This window comes from Glossina fuscipes, unplaced genomic scaffold (assembly GCF_014805625.2).
Source record: "Glossina fuscipes isolate IAEA_lab_2018 unplaced genomic scaffold, Yale_Gfus_2 221, whole genome shotgun sequence".
NCBI lineage: Eukaryota > Metazoa > Arthropoda > Insecta > Diptera > Glossinidae > Glossina > Glossina fuscipes.
Genome location: NW_023998564.1, coordinates 3,153,684 through 3,170,821, shown reverse-complemented (window position 1 = coordinate 3,170,821; position 17,138 = coordinate 3,153,684). Strand labels below are relative to the sequence as shown.

The following is a 17,138-nucleotide window of genomic DNA, read 5'->3' as shown; positions in this document are numbered from 1 at the left end:
AAAATATTTTTGGGAACTTTTGTATAAAAAAAAACCAGGTGTTTTTAAAAAAAGAAGTCCAAGTAGACCATTTTTAGCATTTTTGATTACATGGAAATGTAACAAGTGTCTGTCCAACAACAAACACATTGCCCCTCATTCGTATATTTAAAGTCCAAGAAATATTATCGCAAAGTAAAACAAACAAAGAAATTATGTATGTTCGTGACCGAATCTTTTGGTTCTACAGATCCATGATGTCAACTGAGCAGCAGAAATTTTTGACAACTTTATTAAGAATTATATAAATGTACAATTTAATATTGGTGAAAAATGCCAGAGATGTAGATGCAAAAATTGCAAATCTTTATTTTTTTGGAACAGAAATTTCACTTGCACTTTTTCACTATATCAAGATTATTTTAATTAAACCCCGTTAGGGAGCTTTCTTTAAATGTGAAAAATATCATACGTTCAAAATATGGTAACACCATTTGAACGTGGTGTGTGTTCGTCATTCTCTGTGTTAGTTCAAGATTTTCTGTTAAATTTTCACGGTTTTCCGTAAAATTAACGATTTTTTGTTCGAATTTGTGAAATTTCTTCCAAAAAGATGGAACTAAAGGATCTATTTTATATGAGAAAATCTGAAAACCTTTACAAGAAATAATAATAAAAACTTAAAATACGAATGATTTTGTAATGTAAAATTAATGAAAGTGCATTTGTAGAAATTGTGGTAGTATACAAGTTGTGAAGTCAAAGCTTTTCGGTAGATGATGACGTCACTACGATAATCCTTAGAATAAAGAACAAACTTGTTTTTCTTTAATTTTCACATGTATTTTTTGGATTATAAAATTGTTTATGCAAACTTAGGAGAAAATGCCTTTGTAATAATTTGATAGAGAGGTAACTCTTTGACAGCAAGTCTGGAGAAAAGGAAAACTCAAGCGGCATGTTCTTTTAAGTGATAGATCACCTTGCCTTGGCCTTGAAAATTTTTCCTGCTTACAGATGTGATGCTTTGTATGCACTTATACCAAAAACAACCTTTTGCCAGTTTTAATGAAAATAACTGGCGATTAATTTGCATGTGTGATTTTATCCTCTAATTAGTTCAAATAGAAATCAACTATTAGAGTTTACAGGCCAAAAGCCCTGCCAACATTCAACCATCAAATCGACAAACATTTTGCGGGTATTATAAATAATGTCCCACCGTTCGAATTAACCGAATATACATAGTTTTCTATAAAACAAATTGCTAAAAAGGCGAGCGTTAGAACTACGTTACCAATGGTGGTAATGCATGACACCAGTTCAGCTATAGCTTGTGCCAAGCGCTTAAAGTCGCTAAGAGATAAAGAAGACTGTACGGCGCTAGATTCTAAAGAATACATTAATTTTATAGCATGCCCGAAAAGCGCTTGATAAAGACCATTGCGAACAAACTGCTGAAGCATCAGCATCATAATACGTAAAACAACTTAACTTACTTAACTTAACTTACAGTGTCAACGTAACGGAGAAGTTTGCTTAAATTTAATGTCAAAATTTGTGTTGTGGATCTTTTTGCAATTTGTTCTTTATTTTCTTCATAATCCACTTCTGCGTGGTTGACTGGACATGGATTAGTTATATACACCATGCCGTGCTGCTGACGTAGTCGCTGATGCCTCGAAAGGCTTACGTTGATCATGTCCTGACTGTAGGAAGCGGGACATTGATTTTTACGAACTCTTTACGGAGACGAGAAATGGTTTCTCGGAATTGAGTAAAAATCTCGTCTCCTTGTGGGAGAAGTTTGAGCTAATTAAGTCTAGGTTTGATGAGTGTGTCGCCAAGCACACCAACCCTTTAATTTGCCGCTCTTAAGTATTTTAGTGAAACCTAGAGGCAAAAGAAATGCCGCTGCTCTAGCACGAGGGGAAACCAATGGGTTTCAGAAAAATGAGGAGGATTGCGTTAATAGGCAAAATGAGATTCGATTCTAATTTGCCGTTATTGAACATTTTTGAGAAAACTTTCAAGTCCAAAAATTAACAAGATATTGATAGGAATCAAACAACGGACGGAAACTTATTAAATATTAACAATGATGCTAAGGTCATAGAGAAAAGTAAAAAGAACATGAATAGGCAAACAACGGTTGCAGAGAGGATAAAGCGGAAGCCATCACAAACGCGCAATTGACCAATACGTCTGCAGCCAGGTCTAATTTACCTTTTAGATTAAGTCTAAATTGACCTATTGAGACTTTTTGAAAAATATAAAGATATTAGTAATGGTAGCAAACAGGATACCCTAGATAACAGAATGTCGAACCAATACATGAGGAAGGTGTAACTAAAAGTAAAATAAATGTACCTTTATTGTCTATTCTAAGCAATACTTAACCAGCCGCCAGCTCACAAGCGCAATTGACAAATACTTCATTTGTTGATCCTAATTTACCGTTATTAAGTATTTTAAGAAAACCTTACAAACTGAAAGATCAAGTAACCACGCTCATAAAGATAGTTTAAGTAGAATTAACGTGAAATGTGTTTGCTGCTTATTGCCGGTGACAAAAGCATACTGGAAAAAATATATGAAATTTTTTTCGGTTTAGGCAAAGCAAGCAAAGTAATTATCTACTTATAACCACGGCGATGGGATAAGGGAGAACTTTTTCAAATGTCTCTCGGATTGAAAAATATGCTATCAATGGCCAAAATAACCCAATTCAATAACTATACTTTCGCCATTGTTTTAATTTACAGAAGACGAGAACAAAGAAAAGTGGCTTAAGAAGAACAAGGTTCTTTAAAGCATAATAAGAATTAAGAACTAATATGTATGCTACAAAGTTTTAAAAGTTAGATAACATGAAGTAAGTTTATCATTAGCAAAGTGGAAATTGACTCAACTAATGAACTTAATCCAATCAAAATTCATGCAAAATTTGTAAAGCATGTGGAAATTGACCCAGCTGTAGAACTTAACTCAATTAAAATTCATGCAAAATATGGAAATTAACTTAGCTGCAGAACTTAACCCAATCAAAGTTCATGCGGTATTTGGTGAGATTTTTTTTCACCATTTTTCTTATTTATTGAAAGCAACTCTATGCTCTCTCCATTCTCTATAAGTAGTACTTTTTTAATAAACGGTGTAAAGGAAAAAACAAGCTAAAGGCTTTCTGTAGAAACAAAGGAAATATTACTACCTGTCAAACTCTACTTTATGGCTTCGTCTTACGTAGATAAAAATGATTCGAAAGACTGCCTAAAAAATATCAGGTTGTGCTCATAATAGTAAAGGAAAAATATTCATTTAAAGATTTACATGAAAATAAAAAAATTTACAATAAATTCAGGTATGACCGGCATTACGCAACTGATAAGTTCGCCAGCTGCAATATGATGTCAAGCAATATAATAAATTCTCCTGTCAGCGTCACAAATTCCGCTTTATCTTGTGTTCCATTGCTTTCCAGAAAGAAACGTAAATCTCCTTGCAAGAAAACCAGATCTCCCATCTCTAATGTAGAACGAAGGACGTGTAATGCCGCTAGTACGCAACGTTACCTACGCTAGACTTAGTGGGCTTCTACATTCCAAACAAAAAACCTTTACGCTTTAAATGGATTTCGATATCAAGAATATCAGCAAGGAATCTTAGTAGTAAAGAGAAAAAAAACGAGTACTTGATATACACCCATGGTTATATAACCGTTTTATTTTTAAAATCATGAAACACCCCATTACAAAATAATAATTGCTAAGCTGCTATGATTATATACGCTCTACAAATTTAGAAAAGTGTAACTAAAAATTTTCCATCCACATTTCAGCCAACACTTTCAACATCTTCCATATCTGCAAACAAACAATAAATACAGAGGAAATTCATTAAAGATACTACTATTAAGGAGGTATTAAAATGCATTTACCAATTGTCTCGTTTTCCGCATCCTTCACGGAACTAGAACGAGATGATATATCGCTGGCAGCAGACGCGTACGGTGTATTTGCCAATTGTGTCCATAAACGAGGTAAACGTACGCATAAGCGGCGAAGTTTGTAAGCTCGACTTTTTTCATCATCAACCCCAGCTTCTGTCGTAACGTGACTCGAAGCTAAAAAATTATTTTTAAACTCAATTATTTTGTTACAAACTCACGTTTACCTTGGTCGGGATTGAAACGCTTCAAACGTACAGCGCAACGTCTAAATAATAATTGATCGCGTATATCCCCAACTTCCCTTTCCCTTAACATGGAACGGCTAATTCTTACTTTCAATCTTTTCAGTTTATACGGCGAAGGCATTTCACAACAATTTTACTATAATTTTCTTCAAAATCTAAAGATTCTATTCACGTATGTTTGTTTATTTTATTACAATTTTTTTAACAGATGTTTACGTTTAGAGTTGCCGATTGTACTTCAAGGAGTTTAATGAAGGGCACATTACCAAAAAAAAAAGCTTTAACCTCTTCGAGCCTTTGGCCCCGTATATTGAAGTTTAGTTTGTCTAATTACATATATTGTCAATAATAAACAGAACGAATATTTGACATTAATTTGTTTACTACAAAATCGTTCAACAAGAGTGGTTAACATTTTATGGCTTAGCTACATTAGGATTGGTATTTCTAGTGTTAAATTCGAGGTATAAAAAAATTAATTCTCGGCAGTTGGTGCTATTGAATTCTTTGAACAAAGCGGTAGTACCTGGTAATATATATATCTTAGATGCAGGTAATTATAAAAATTACTAGAAATTTTTGGAGAAGAAACGCAGTTCATTTCATTATGTACACAGATTGTCACAGAGAGGGAAAATAATAACAACTCAGACATGGGTTTTGGAATGGATGTGAACGTGATCTGACCAATTATATTTATAGAAAAATTTTCGGATTCTGGTGAAAGTTCTCAATATCGTAAACCGAAAAAACGAAGACGTATTTTGGAAAATGGCGATAAAAACCCAGTTGATGTAGACATGAATTAACATCGACGTGCTACCCTTCGGAAAAGAATGGTGCATTTGCCGAAAAATATTCATCGATGCCTCCATAAAATATTTTTTTAGTTAGCCTGAATAGACGAATATATATATATTCATATAACTGTTTGGCCTCTGGCTGTCAGTCCTAACATATTAAAAGGCTTATCTAGAAGAGCAAACATGATATAAAATTTTTTCTCATAACTCCCCACAGGTTAAATTAAAAAATTTGGTAACTTTTTCGAGTAAGTTTGGCCATGAACACAACGCCCAAACCTACCTACAAATTTGCTTTTCAAGCGTTGAAGGAATGAAATATCAATATAAATTTGTAATGCAGGCCAACATTTTTTTCTTGATTGATCTCATATAATTGGAATAGATTTCACCATTCCAAAAAAGAAGATAACAGTCCTCTTAAACTTAGACAAATGTTTGAAGTTAGGCTGGACGATAAGAAAGTCTCTACCGACTACATGCAACAGTTGGTAACGAACAAGTGAATTTGCTTATTTTTCCGACTTTTTCTTAATATTTCAAATGCACGCACGTTCATAGACTTTATTAATAAATGTTAAATTCAAATTGAAAGACTATTTAAACAAATTTAACAAATAATAGCAAATTTTTCACTTGGCATCACTGCGTACGTCCAAGTGATTACCACTTTGATGGTATTTCAAACATGTATCCAAAACCTGATAATATTGATGAGGCAGATCCCCTCTACAGCCATATGCGCCCAATTTATGAATAGCAGCGTAATCATAACAATCGATGACCTTGTCATCATTACAATCTTGACCGAAACGTGTCATATAATTTTGTATGGTATTAGCAGCGCAATATGGATCGTTTACACAGTTAGAATAGTCTAAAAACGGACGCGTAAGAAACTTTTAGATATAACAGCGAAGAAGAATATGAAATTTTTCATTTACCAAGCTCTCGCTCGATTGAGTCATTGCCCAAAGTCAATTTACCAGCGTCAGCCCAATAGGCCCAAGTAATTCGAAAAAGACCACAAACACCGCCCGAGCAAATCGCAGTCTGGTTACAACCACTTATAGCCTCACATATACATCCTAAGCAAATGTCGGTTACCGGCTTTTCTGAGAATTACAAAAAAAATCTTAAGCAATGAAAAAAGTAGTCAGCAGCAAAATTAAATTAAAACAAAAATTGATAATAGTGTTAAAAAGTTATTAAAAAGTTATTTAATAAAAAATTTGATTTATAATCAAAATCGTCTTTTACCATAGCATTGCTTACAAGATCATATCAAAAAGGTAACAGGTAATATATTAAACTTGTAGAATTAAATATCTCTTAATATAGTTAAATATATCAGAATGTTTCTTGCTTCACGAATGCCCCTGAACCTGCACAACCAATATTCAAGAGCAGTAATTTAATCATTATTTACTATGTATTAACACGTACGACATAAACGCTACCCAACTTGTTTTACAACTTGAATAATGAAAAAGTCGCCATATATCATAGTTTAATGCAAAGAGAAGAGGATAGGAGATGATTTTCATGCTTACAAAGTCAATAAAAAAGTAAATAATAAATATAAAACCTTGTTTCCGTTAGTAGAAAATTTGGGTTGGGTTTTTTTTTTATTACATAAATTTCCACATGGAACCGGTTATTAATGCTTAAAAGATTATTTCGTTCAGAATGAATGTACATATTGAACATGGCAACGACAAGGTTGCCTTTTCTCAATAACTATTGACATACACCTAAATGTGCTCGAAGACACACTGCAAATTTATTTACAAAAAATAAAAAAATAAATATATATATATATATATATTTAAAATATATATTGAAAATAATACGCTCAAGTAAATTCTTAAAGTAAAAATGATTAATGAATGATTCAAAGAGGAATTTCTGAATTTTTATATCCTGCACCATTTGCGGTGTGGACGTATTTAACATCCAGCAGGGCTTACAATAGACCCACCTTTTATTATACCGAACAATCCAGAATCGTTTTTTCAATTCAAGCTTCTCTGTCCATTTCTCTGCCTGTCGCTATAGGTTGCAATTTTTGAGATATTTTGATGAAGTTTGATACACTGACTTGCTTTGCCATAGAAAGAACGCTGTTGAAAAGGTTTGGATCGGTCCACTTTTCCGATTATTCCCCATCATTTGAAAGGGGTTATAGGAGAAATAATTCATTACATATATGTCAATAATCATTATTATTTTATCAATATCAAAATTTATTGACAAAACTCGCTCTCTAATAGCATTTGGACATTCTAAATTGGTATGAAAAATTTGATTCAGCTGGGGCAATTTTTCAACCCCCTCCAATGTAACTGTTCATACGAAAACTGGATTTTTATATGATAAAAAGATATAATTTTCAACATTTCGTGGTGAAAAATGGTTCATAGAAGTGAATTGATATAAAGATCAACTTTGCCAAATTCTAACCATGTAGGTCCACTTTTTGCATATCACCGCATATAAAGATTCTCAAGAAATGTGAATTCTTATATTTTAAAAAGGTCTTGGATCAAATTCCATATAAGATTTCTCATGAACAGTAACCTCTTATAAAAAAATTAAATTATTAAAATGTTTAAATTTTAATATTTTATGACGAAATTATTGCATAGTAACACTTTAGTGAAAAATTAACGGTGCTGAATTCCAATCAGATAGATCTATTTCATAAACCGTAATATATATAGAGATTATAATAAAAAGTAAGCCCTTATATGGAGAGAAAGTTTAATTGCCAGATTTTATGATGGAAACTGAAAACTTGCTAAATTTGGGTCACCTCAGTTGCCGTTTTGGGCACCTTCCATCGCGTGGACTTTCATGAAAAGCATGGCTTTCCATGAAAATTGTGTATAATTTTGGTGTATTCTTACTACAATGAGTGCTAAAGAAAGTTGTGTAGGGTATCTTATTATTGTTATTGCGACAACAATGGAAGCAATCAAAAAATTAAATTTTTTTGTTTTGTTATTGTTGTACAGCAGATGAAGACAAAGCAATCACACGTATAAGTAAAGATATATGTAAAAGAAACCTATAATCTACCTATAATCTTTCAATACCTAACATATTAAGAAATAATGCTACTTTCTGGTTACTCGTTTTGTATGATGTTTTTATTTTTAGAGGGCTTTCGTGCAAAAACATAGAATAGCGTCTTAGCATCGCTTGTGATACGGAGTATATTAAGTTTCTGCGATCGTTTGTAACACCCAGAATGGCTTGAGGTTGTCCGTTTGTGTGTATGTCCGGTTGCCTGTCTGTTTTCTGTTCTTTTTTTTTTTTTTTTGTGTTCAACCTACAAGACGTAATTTGCGAGATATTTCGATGAAACTTGTTACTTTAAGTTGTTTTGGCCTAAGGTCGAACGCTATTGAAAATTATTCAGATCAGTCTCTCTTTTTGACTACTGCCCATATATCGCCTTATTTTGGAAAGTTATGCGAATAACTGTAGGATTGCGTAGGATATTTAATCGTGGGCTACAGCCCATTATAGTGTTTTTACTTGTTTTATTATTAAACTGGAGCAGTCGTATACATGTATGTCGCATTTTCATATACTTCACCGTGTCGCATGAAGAGTTCGGTGTGATTTCAAATTCCCGTTTAATTTCTACTTGCCAATCAGTGATAAAAAGTAAACTTAGTTACGCTTACACGCAAGACTTTCCATATCGCACAAATCATATTTTGGAATGCGAGTTTTAGTTTAGAAAATTTGGATTGCTGCCTGATTGTGTATCAACCGTATCGTCTATTATTGCAGCTAGTTCAAGATATGGGGCAAGAGGATCAGTTATTAACATTTAGTTGGCGAATTGTTAATGATTCGTTACGTACTGATGTTTGCTTGTTGTATCCATCATACCAGGTTAAGTGAATTCAATTCACAACAAGTATTCATAGTTAAATTAACAAATCTGTATATCATTTAACAGATTGCTATAGCATGCTTACAAATCGCCTGTGTCATATTGCAAAAATACTCGATGAAGCAATGGTTTGCTGAACTTAACGTTGATTTGGACAAAGTTCAGGAAATTGTACGCGCCATTGTTAATCTTTTCGAGTTATGGAAAGATTGGAAGGAAAAAGACGAAATACAAATGCTCTTAGCGAAAATACCGAAACCAAAACCTGCACCTCAGCGATAAAGTTAGATAAAAAATAAATTATTCTCATTTTTTCATAGTACATAGCTCTAAGAATGAAGACGAATGTATATCCCCACATAGCAGGGCCAAATCTTATGTCATTCAAGAATTCGATTTCTTGATCGAAGTCACAGCCTAAAGCTAAGACTAAAGTATTTGATTGCGTTTTTTTCAATTGACTTCAAAGCTCAGTTATAGTTTAATCGAAATATTCTCTAATAAAAAGCTTTGCAATTTGTTAATCATTAATGTTAAGCGATTTTATCGCCGATTATTCAGCAATTTCTTCGAAAAAATGTGTATCTTAAATCGGCGCCTTATTTATTTAAATCAATATGCTCAAAATACGTCAACGTACTAAATTCCACTAAAATATCTCAAAAACTGCGGTATATAGGATCAACACAAGAAAACAAAACCGACAGATACGCACAAGCTTAAATTGATTCAAAAGCGGTACTCAATTTATCGACGTGGTGAGTCTACCTAAACACCTTCTGGGTTTTGCATACATTCGCACAAAGTTAATACGTCCGTGCACAGCAAGCAGTGCATAGTATAAAAATTACACCCATGCACTACAAGCAGTGCATAGTACAAAAATTTTTAAAAACTTCAAGTCACGTGATAGTGATAATAAAGAAATACATTGATAGGTCTTTCGCCAATAAGTTTGAGAAAGTGACAAGATCATTACGATTTTTACAATCACCCGATTTACTTTTAAAAGTGCCTGATCCGAAATAGTTAACTGCCAAGGGTTCACATTTCTTTGCCTTAAAGTCGTTACAAACATTTTATTAAGTGGACATTTTTATTACATTAAATTATATAAAAATTAAAATTACAATTAATGATAAGTGTAACAAAGTATGTCATTAACAAAACTAATACTTTGTTATACACTACACTAATTGTGCAGCACCTAGAAGTGCTTGAGATAGACCTACTTCTTATTATACCGATCGATTTAGAATCTCTTTTTGGTTTGATTTAAACGTGTCTTTCCGTCTATTCATCTTTTTCCTTGTATTTAACCTGCAAGCTTCAATTTGTTACACATTTTGGTAAAATTTGTGTGCTGACTTTACTGGTAAATGCAATTGGTGTCTTATAACGAAAAATCAAGTTCATACGATAAAAAGGTATAATTTTCAATTCTTCATTTATATCACAATAATTAGTAATTTGACTTAAAAACTTAACTGTACTAAATTTGGACCTCCTCGGACTATTTTTAGGATCCTATCCTTTCTGATCCAAATTTTTAATATCAATTTTTAATGTCGAAATACGATTAGTACGCAATTATTTTGAATTATGAAATATTTAATCTTTATTTTTACCATATGAAGGCTTACTTTTTGTAGCCACTGTTATATGGAAAAGGTTTCACGAAATTTGGCTTTCCGATCAAAATTTTTTTTATCAATTCAGATGCGATTACTATGTGATCTTTTTGAATCGTGAAATTTTGAATCATCTGACGGCTTTCTAAGCAGGGCAGTAATTGTAGAGAATTCATTTTCAATGGGATTGTTTTTTAGTCTAAAGCGCATTGCTGGTACAAATTTTGTTAATCGAATTGAAATTGAAAAATTGAGACTTTTTAGTACGAAGACAAACAATGGACAAACAATGAGGGAGCCCAAAATCGTTCTAAGTCGAACTGGCTTCAGTTTAAATCTTTCCGAATTTTGCAAATGTCTGCATAAACTTAATATACGCTCCATCGCAACTGATGTAGGGTATTTAACACAATAAGAATATGGTTAAGCACAAAAACAATCGTAATAGCCATGTCCGAAATCTCTGCCAGTTTAACGAAGTTCGTGTGCTTTCCGGGGCAAAGAAAATTCTCAAATGCAACACTCAACATAAGGTATTATTCCAAAGGGCATAGTAACTATTTTCACATGTTTTTTAATACTGATATTTATAATTCCCTTTAGAAAAATTTGGAAATTCTTTGGATCATCCGATTTTTTGACTATCTCGAGAAGACATTCACAAGTTTAATTGATTAGATTCTGCATCATCAACGTTAGTCAGATGAAATAGGATTAACGTTGGCAAGACGACGATTCCAAATTCCGCGTTAAAACTTGAAAATTTTACAATAAGATAACACACTCAGAGAAATAAAATTTCTTAATAATATAGATTTTCGATGCAGTATTCTAAAAAGCTGAATCAGAGGCAAATTTATCACGGTTTAACAGAATCGTACGCAAATTTCTCACACTAACAAAATCGAAAGGATATTTCTATTTCAAACTCTATGAATGGATATGATTGTCTTTCACTTTACGAATATTTGGAACCAAACACGCAATTCAAAATTGATCAAGGCTCTACGTTGCTCCAAACTTGTTGGTTTAGCATCAAACCGTAACTTAACCGGAAAAAGAGATCATGTGAAACGTGATCCTTTCTTTGTTCTTGAAAAGCTAAAAGCTGTAGGAATTTGAGGTATGTCCGCCGGACGCGGGAGTGCAATTGCTCATAGTGTCGGCGACCATTTACACTATTGAGGTTCCAATGACCATCTTGAGTTGCTGAGTAATAGTACAACTGAAATGCTTCGGACAATTCGAAAAATGCTCGTTTCAAAAGTAAGGGTCGCCGCGTTATTTTAAGTCTCTATCATTGATACTTTTGCATTCCATTGGCCTTACTACGCAAACGTTTACACTGTTCTCAGACTGTTTGTGCCATGTGCATCATCATGTGATCGTTTATCCTTTGATAGCATTGCAGTTGAAGATGAAAGAAAATAGTATACGTTTAATAAGAAAGAAGAAAAATTTCTTATTTACAGCACGCACTGAACACGATAAAGAACTGTGGTACGATCAGTCCGAATTCAGTATTAAAATGGCATTGAATTTAAGAGAAAAAGCTAAAGTAGCAGAAGTTCGTGACATTAATTACAATTTTATGGCAGATGTCCAACGACCAATGTCAAAGAAAACTTTTCAAATGGGGTTATGCATGGAAAGTGTCGTTTACAGTTTCCTAATGGAAGCGTTAAAGAGTTTCCTATATTAAGCATCACTTAGGTACTCGAACTTGAAAACGGATTCCTGCGTTACACACAGTTTCTTGTAATTATTATTAACTTATTCACAAACAAGACACACACACATATATACGTATATATATTTATATATGTATTGTCATTTTAATAAATAACGAAATCAATTCATCGCTTGCATCCATATAACACCTACTAACGTAAAGAAATGTGTTAATAAATGCGAATAAATGCGTCACATTCAAGTAAATTATAATTAGATTAGATTGTACAACTTAGCACTGAACTAACATAATAAATGTTGCTTGTACCTGTTAAATCACATGAAGTTACGTTGAATTTGGAGACCGCACCCCAGTGATCATATAAAGCCCATCGAATTATTCTTTTATTGAGCATGATCTTGCAGTGCCATCGACTAGCACATACTTTTTTTTTTTTTTTTTGAAATGTCGACAGCAAGCTCTCGTGATCTTAAAAATTAACATAGGAAGCAGTAAAGTGCGGAACAAACAGCCAATCTTAGTCATTGTATGAACGAAGCACGTTCGTGCACATTTAACACAACACATTATTGAGATTTTTAACTCTCTTGCAAATGCGAAAAATGAAATAAAAAATCATGAGGTTAAAAACTGAAACTTGCTAAAGTTTTCTTTAGTATAACTACACCCAGATAGACAAACAAATCAAATTCTTTTTCATATGCCATAACATTCATGAGCTTATATCTCATATCTCATTATTTCATGATATAAATAATTAATTTGTCGATATCTATCGTCATATACACATTTTCCAACACATTAAAGGAATAAAAAAATATTGATATTTGGAGAGATCAAATTTTACTGTACTTATTTTTAACTCATGCAATACATTCCCATTTCCACTTACATGCATCTATATATCGAATGACGTTATATCCATTATCACTTACGCTATTAACATTTTTTAAAGAGATTTAGATTTTTTATAGGGCCATCAAATAAGTGTCTATTTTAAATTTGTATTAAAAACTAAACAGTAAAAGAGATCAACAAGAATTTCTTTTGTACCCTACACCACTTGCGGTGCGGAGTATATTAAGTTTGTACAGACGTATGTAATAAGGATATAGGCCCACTTTTTATTATACCGATCGATTCAAAATCATTTTCTGACTCGATGTGACGACATGTACATTTCTGTTCAAGCTACCGGTCGCAATTTTGTAAATTTTTCAGTGAAGTTTGGTACTCTGACGTGGTTTGACCCAAGGCCGAACGCTATTGAAAATTTATGGGGTGCGACTGCCTTTTCGACCGCTTTCTATATAATGCCCTATTTTCGAAAGCCGTTATATGGAAAAACTTGGAATATCTGCACATTCAAGATGTTATGAAAATTTTGATTCGGCGAGGGCAATTTTTTTGATATAATTTTTAATATGTCGTTGTGAAAATGAATTCATGACCGTAAACTGACAAAGAAATCAACCTTACTGAATTTGAACCCCTTTAGCTTATGTTTTGAATACCATCACATACGAGGATATATTACATATATTTAAAAAAAAATCAATCAGAAGAACTTTGGATTTACGTGTATTTTCGGAACCGCAAAGCGGATGGCCCTGTATTGTAAAAACTTGAACTATTTTCATGTCATTGTGTGTATGTCGTTCTAATTTTGCAATTGTGCTTACGAACCTCATAGGATTTGGTAATAATTAATCGTTGAAAAGCATGGTGCAACTTCCGATAGGAAATTATGACTCTCTCTCCTCATTTTCTTGAATCAGCTTACAAGAGGCTAGTCAGTGCATTAACATAAGAATTTTGTTCTCCTAGAAAATCTTCTGAACGTCACTCTTAACTACTTACGGGGACTATTGGAGCGAAAAAAAGATATATGTAAAGAACGCACTCAGACGAAAGTTTGCTGCTTATTTTCAAAAATCAATTTCACAAACTGAGCTTGAAAATAGACGTGAGTCACTAATCTTACAACTGTTAAAAATAATTTCGTAATAAGGACAAAAGTTGTACTAAGTTCCCCCCGCAATAAGAAAACGATCAATGGTAGATATCGATTCCATATTTCGCCACATTTTTGCGAGGTACGCAAATACTATTTAAATGGTATAAATATACTACTGGCTCGACATAATCTCATTTATTTATAAAATCTCAGTCTTAAATATGTACACATCGAACAAAGTTCTATTTTAGTGAAAACAACAATTTTATACTTGAGAAATGGGTTAAATGTATATACGTGCAAGTATGTGTGATGGGTATCAAAATACTCAGTGTGATTTGAATTTTTTTTTTTTTTTGTTGCACTCATCACTAAAGAAAAGAGATATGCTCTATTCTATTTGTTTAAAATTAAAATGCGCTTTGGAAAATTGAAAATATGTATACATATATATATATATACGTATATGTATATATTTATAGATGTAGTTAGTCAATCCGAAACTCTATTCCGTCTGTCTGTTTGTCCTTTTTAAGTAATTTTGTTTTCAAATTTACACTTTGGACACATTTGCATAAATGAAATTTTTAGAAATGAGCGTAACCCAGAGTAAGCTTGCAATTGCTAAATTCTGTCAAAAACATTAAAAAACAACCAGCCCCAGAGCAAGCTTACAGTTGCCAGATTCTAGGAAAAACGTTTAAGAACTAAAACTTTTTTCTAGGTCCAAAATTCAAAACAAACGCCTGATTAAAATTAAGATGCAGGACAAACGGGTGCTCGTAAACTCGAGCTCCGAATAGTCTATTAACAACCATAAAGTGATTTGAAACCTTTGTGACTGTAATAAGTTTACTTCTATTGGCAGGCGTCCAAGAATCGACATAAAGGCGTAAACAACTTTCATGCTTGTTTTTCACTGAAACTAATGAATTGTGCAAAATGAACATTAAAATAAATTATGCAAACATACTATGCTTTCACGCAGCAATGGGAATGCAAAGAAAAGATAAAGAGGATGTAACATTACAAAGTAGCCGTATATGAATAAATATCAAAATTTTTTTATAAACTTTTGATTTTTTGTAAATAAATCCACGCAAAATGCTGTTGTACACGACCATGTATTAACATTTTTTTACCTAGTTTTCACTTACCCTGCGCAGTAACAGAACTCAATAAAAAGAGTACTCCAATTAACGCAGGGATGTAGAAAGTCTTATTAGCCATATTTTGATATTTCTACCAGTATTTTTTAATATTTAACAATAATTTGCGTATAAAGCCAGTTCACACTTCCGATAAATTTTAAATCGTTTTTTTAGTTAGTAAAATGTTTTGTTTAAAAGTATTATGCAGAAGCTTATATATGCCTATATATTCTCTCTTATATATACTCTCGGCTACTGATACCGACTGTTGAGTAAAGCTTACAAAAATGTAAAAAACGCTTTCGTCTCATCAAAAGCTACTGTAAACAGGTTGTAACGGTTGAGTTAAACAGTTAAACATATAAACAATACAAAATAGCACAACGACAACAACATGCAATTACTATGCTTAGCATTTACTTTGGGCTTCGATAAGAAATGTACAGCAAAGTAAATTTTACTCAACAAATTCAAAAGAAGCAAGTAAGAAAATTAAATTCGGCAGGCACCGAATCTTTTATACCTATCACCGTCAAAAGACAAAGGATATATAAGAACAAAATTTTCATGCTCGGCATGGGCGCAGCTGATTTCTTCTATTTCAAAATAAAACTTTTTGCCGTATAAGTATATGGGCGTTGTACGCGTACCCTTTCAAAAGTTTAGATCAATTCTAAATTCTTTTGCAAATTTATAGGCAATATCTTCATTTTTGCTAATTTTTGTTTGCCCCAAATTGAAAAAACAAGTAAAGTTTGATACACTATGATGTTGGATAGGCGTGGTCAATTTTTCCATCTTTCTTCCAAAAAAAAACCAATTTTTCACTTCTTTCCAGAGGTGTCCTCAATTTACGTGGTGCTGTGGGCGTATCCTTCGACCGAATTGGCAAATCGTCAATACCAACCCGCATGCAAGAACTTCCAATGTTTCTGCCGAATATGAAGTCGATAACATCATTTTTGTGGTCAGGAGAATGTTTACAACAGACATTACACAGACGGACATCCTTAAACCGATTTAGAGTTTGATCAAGAATATATGTACTTTGTGGGGTCTATGGTACCTCCTTCTGGGTGCTGCAAACGTTTTGACAAAATGGACAAAGCGTTAACCTTTCGATGTTGGGTATAAAAGTTATATACAAAACTAATTGAAAAGAATAAGCTAATTCTCTGATCCTAATAAAATTCTAATTTATATTAGTGAAAATAGAAATAGAAGAAATAATAAAATAAAACGGTTAATTTTGCAAGCTCCTATTATAAAGAAGAAAGTATGGCCTAATGTAGAAGCTCCAACATAACAGCCGAAAGTATGAATGGACCTGAACAAATAATTGCAAAGAAATATAAAAATTCCAATTATAGCCACGCCTTCTTCGCCTTAAATAAAACGTAGAAAGTATATAGGCAGTGTTAGAAGGGCCTGCCATACAATTATTTGATATTACAGTTATTAGTATTGTGATTTCTCTAGAAGTGAAAATGTAGCAGTAGCACTTACGTTCGTGTCTCCTTACTTCGCTACCTTGTTCAGTAGTATGTAGTTTCACAACCTCCACAATGCCTTATAAACCTTTCAAATCTCTGTAGGCGGTATGCAAAAAATAGTCTCCGTTAAATTGAAAGATCATGAAGTTACTGAAAACCATCATGAAGTACAACTACACTGGAGAAATAATACTAAATGAGGAAAATGTTCAACAAGTTTGTCGTTTGTTCTATGTCTGATTATTTTTCATTACATTTCACGCGTGGCATTTTTGTACAAGTTTCTTTATCAGACTCTTGTAGCGGGTTAAGTATCCCTCTGCAATT

General features: G+C 32.8%; 1 protein-coding gene across 4 annotated transcripts; it reads right to left on the bottom strand.

Moving 5' to 3' along the window:
* Positions 1-3,670: 3,670 nt before the first annotated feature.
* LOC119642202 (lysozyme-like) lies at positions 3,671-15,573 on the bottom strand. 4 transcript variants are annotated; one of them, XM_038041236.1, is made up of 3 exons: positions 15,325-15,573; positions 3,917-4,102; positions 3,671-3,842 (listed from the first exon to the last, which is right to left on the bottom strand). In XM_038041236.1, the coding sequence occupies exons 1-3, from the start codon at positions 15,395-15,397 to the stop codon at positions 3,814-3,816; spliced, it is 288 nt and encodes a 95-aa protein (XP_037897164.1). In that variant the 5' UTR covers positions 15,398-15,573; the 3' UTR covers positions 3,671-3,813. The 4 variants fall into 4 exon arrangements, with proteins under 4 accessions (XP_037897164.1, XP_037897163.1, XP_037897162.1 ...); XM_038041235.1 differs by lacking the exon at positions 15,325-15,573 and adding an exon at positions 4,147-4,360 and having other exon boundaries at positions 3,917-4,081; XM_038041234.1 differs by lacking the exon at positions 15,325-15,573 and adding an exon at positions 4,153-4,360.
* Positions 15,574-17,138: the final 1,565 nt, after the last annotated feature.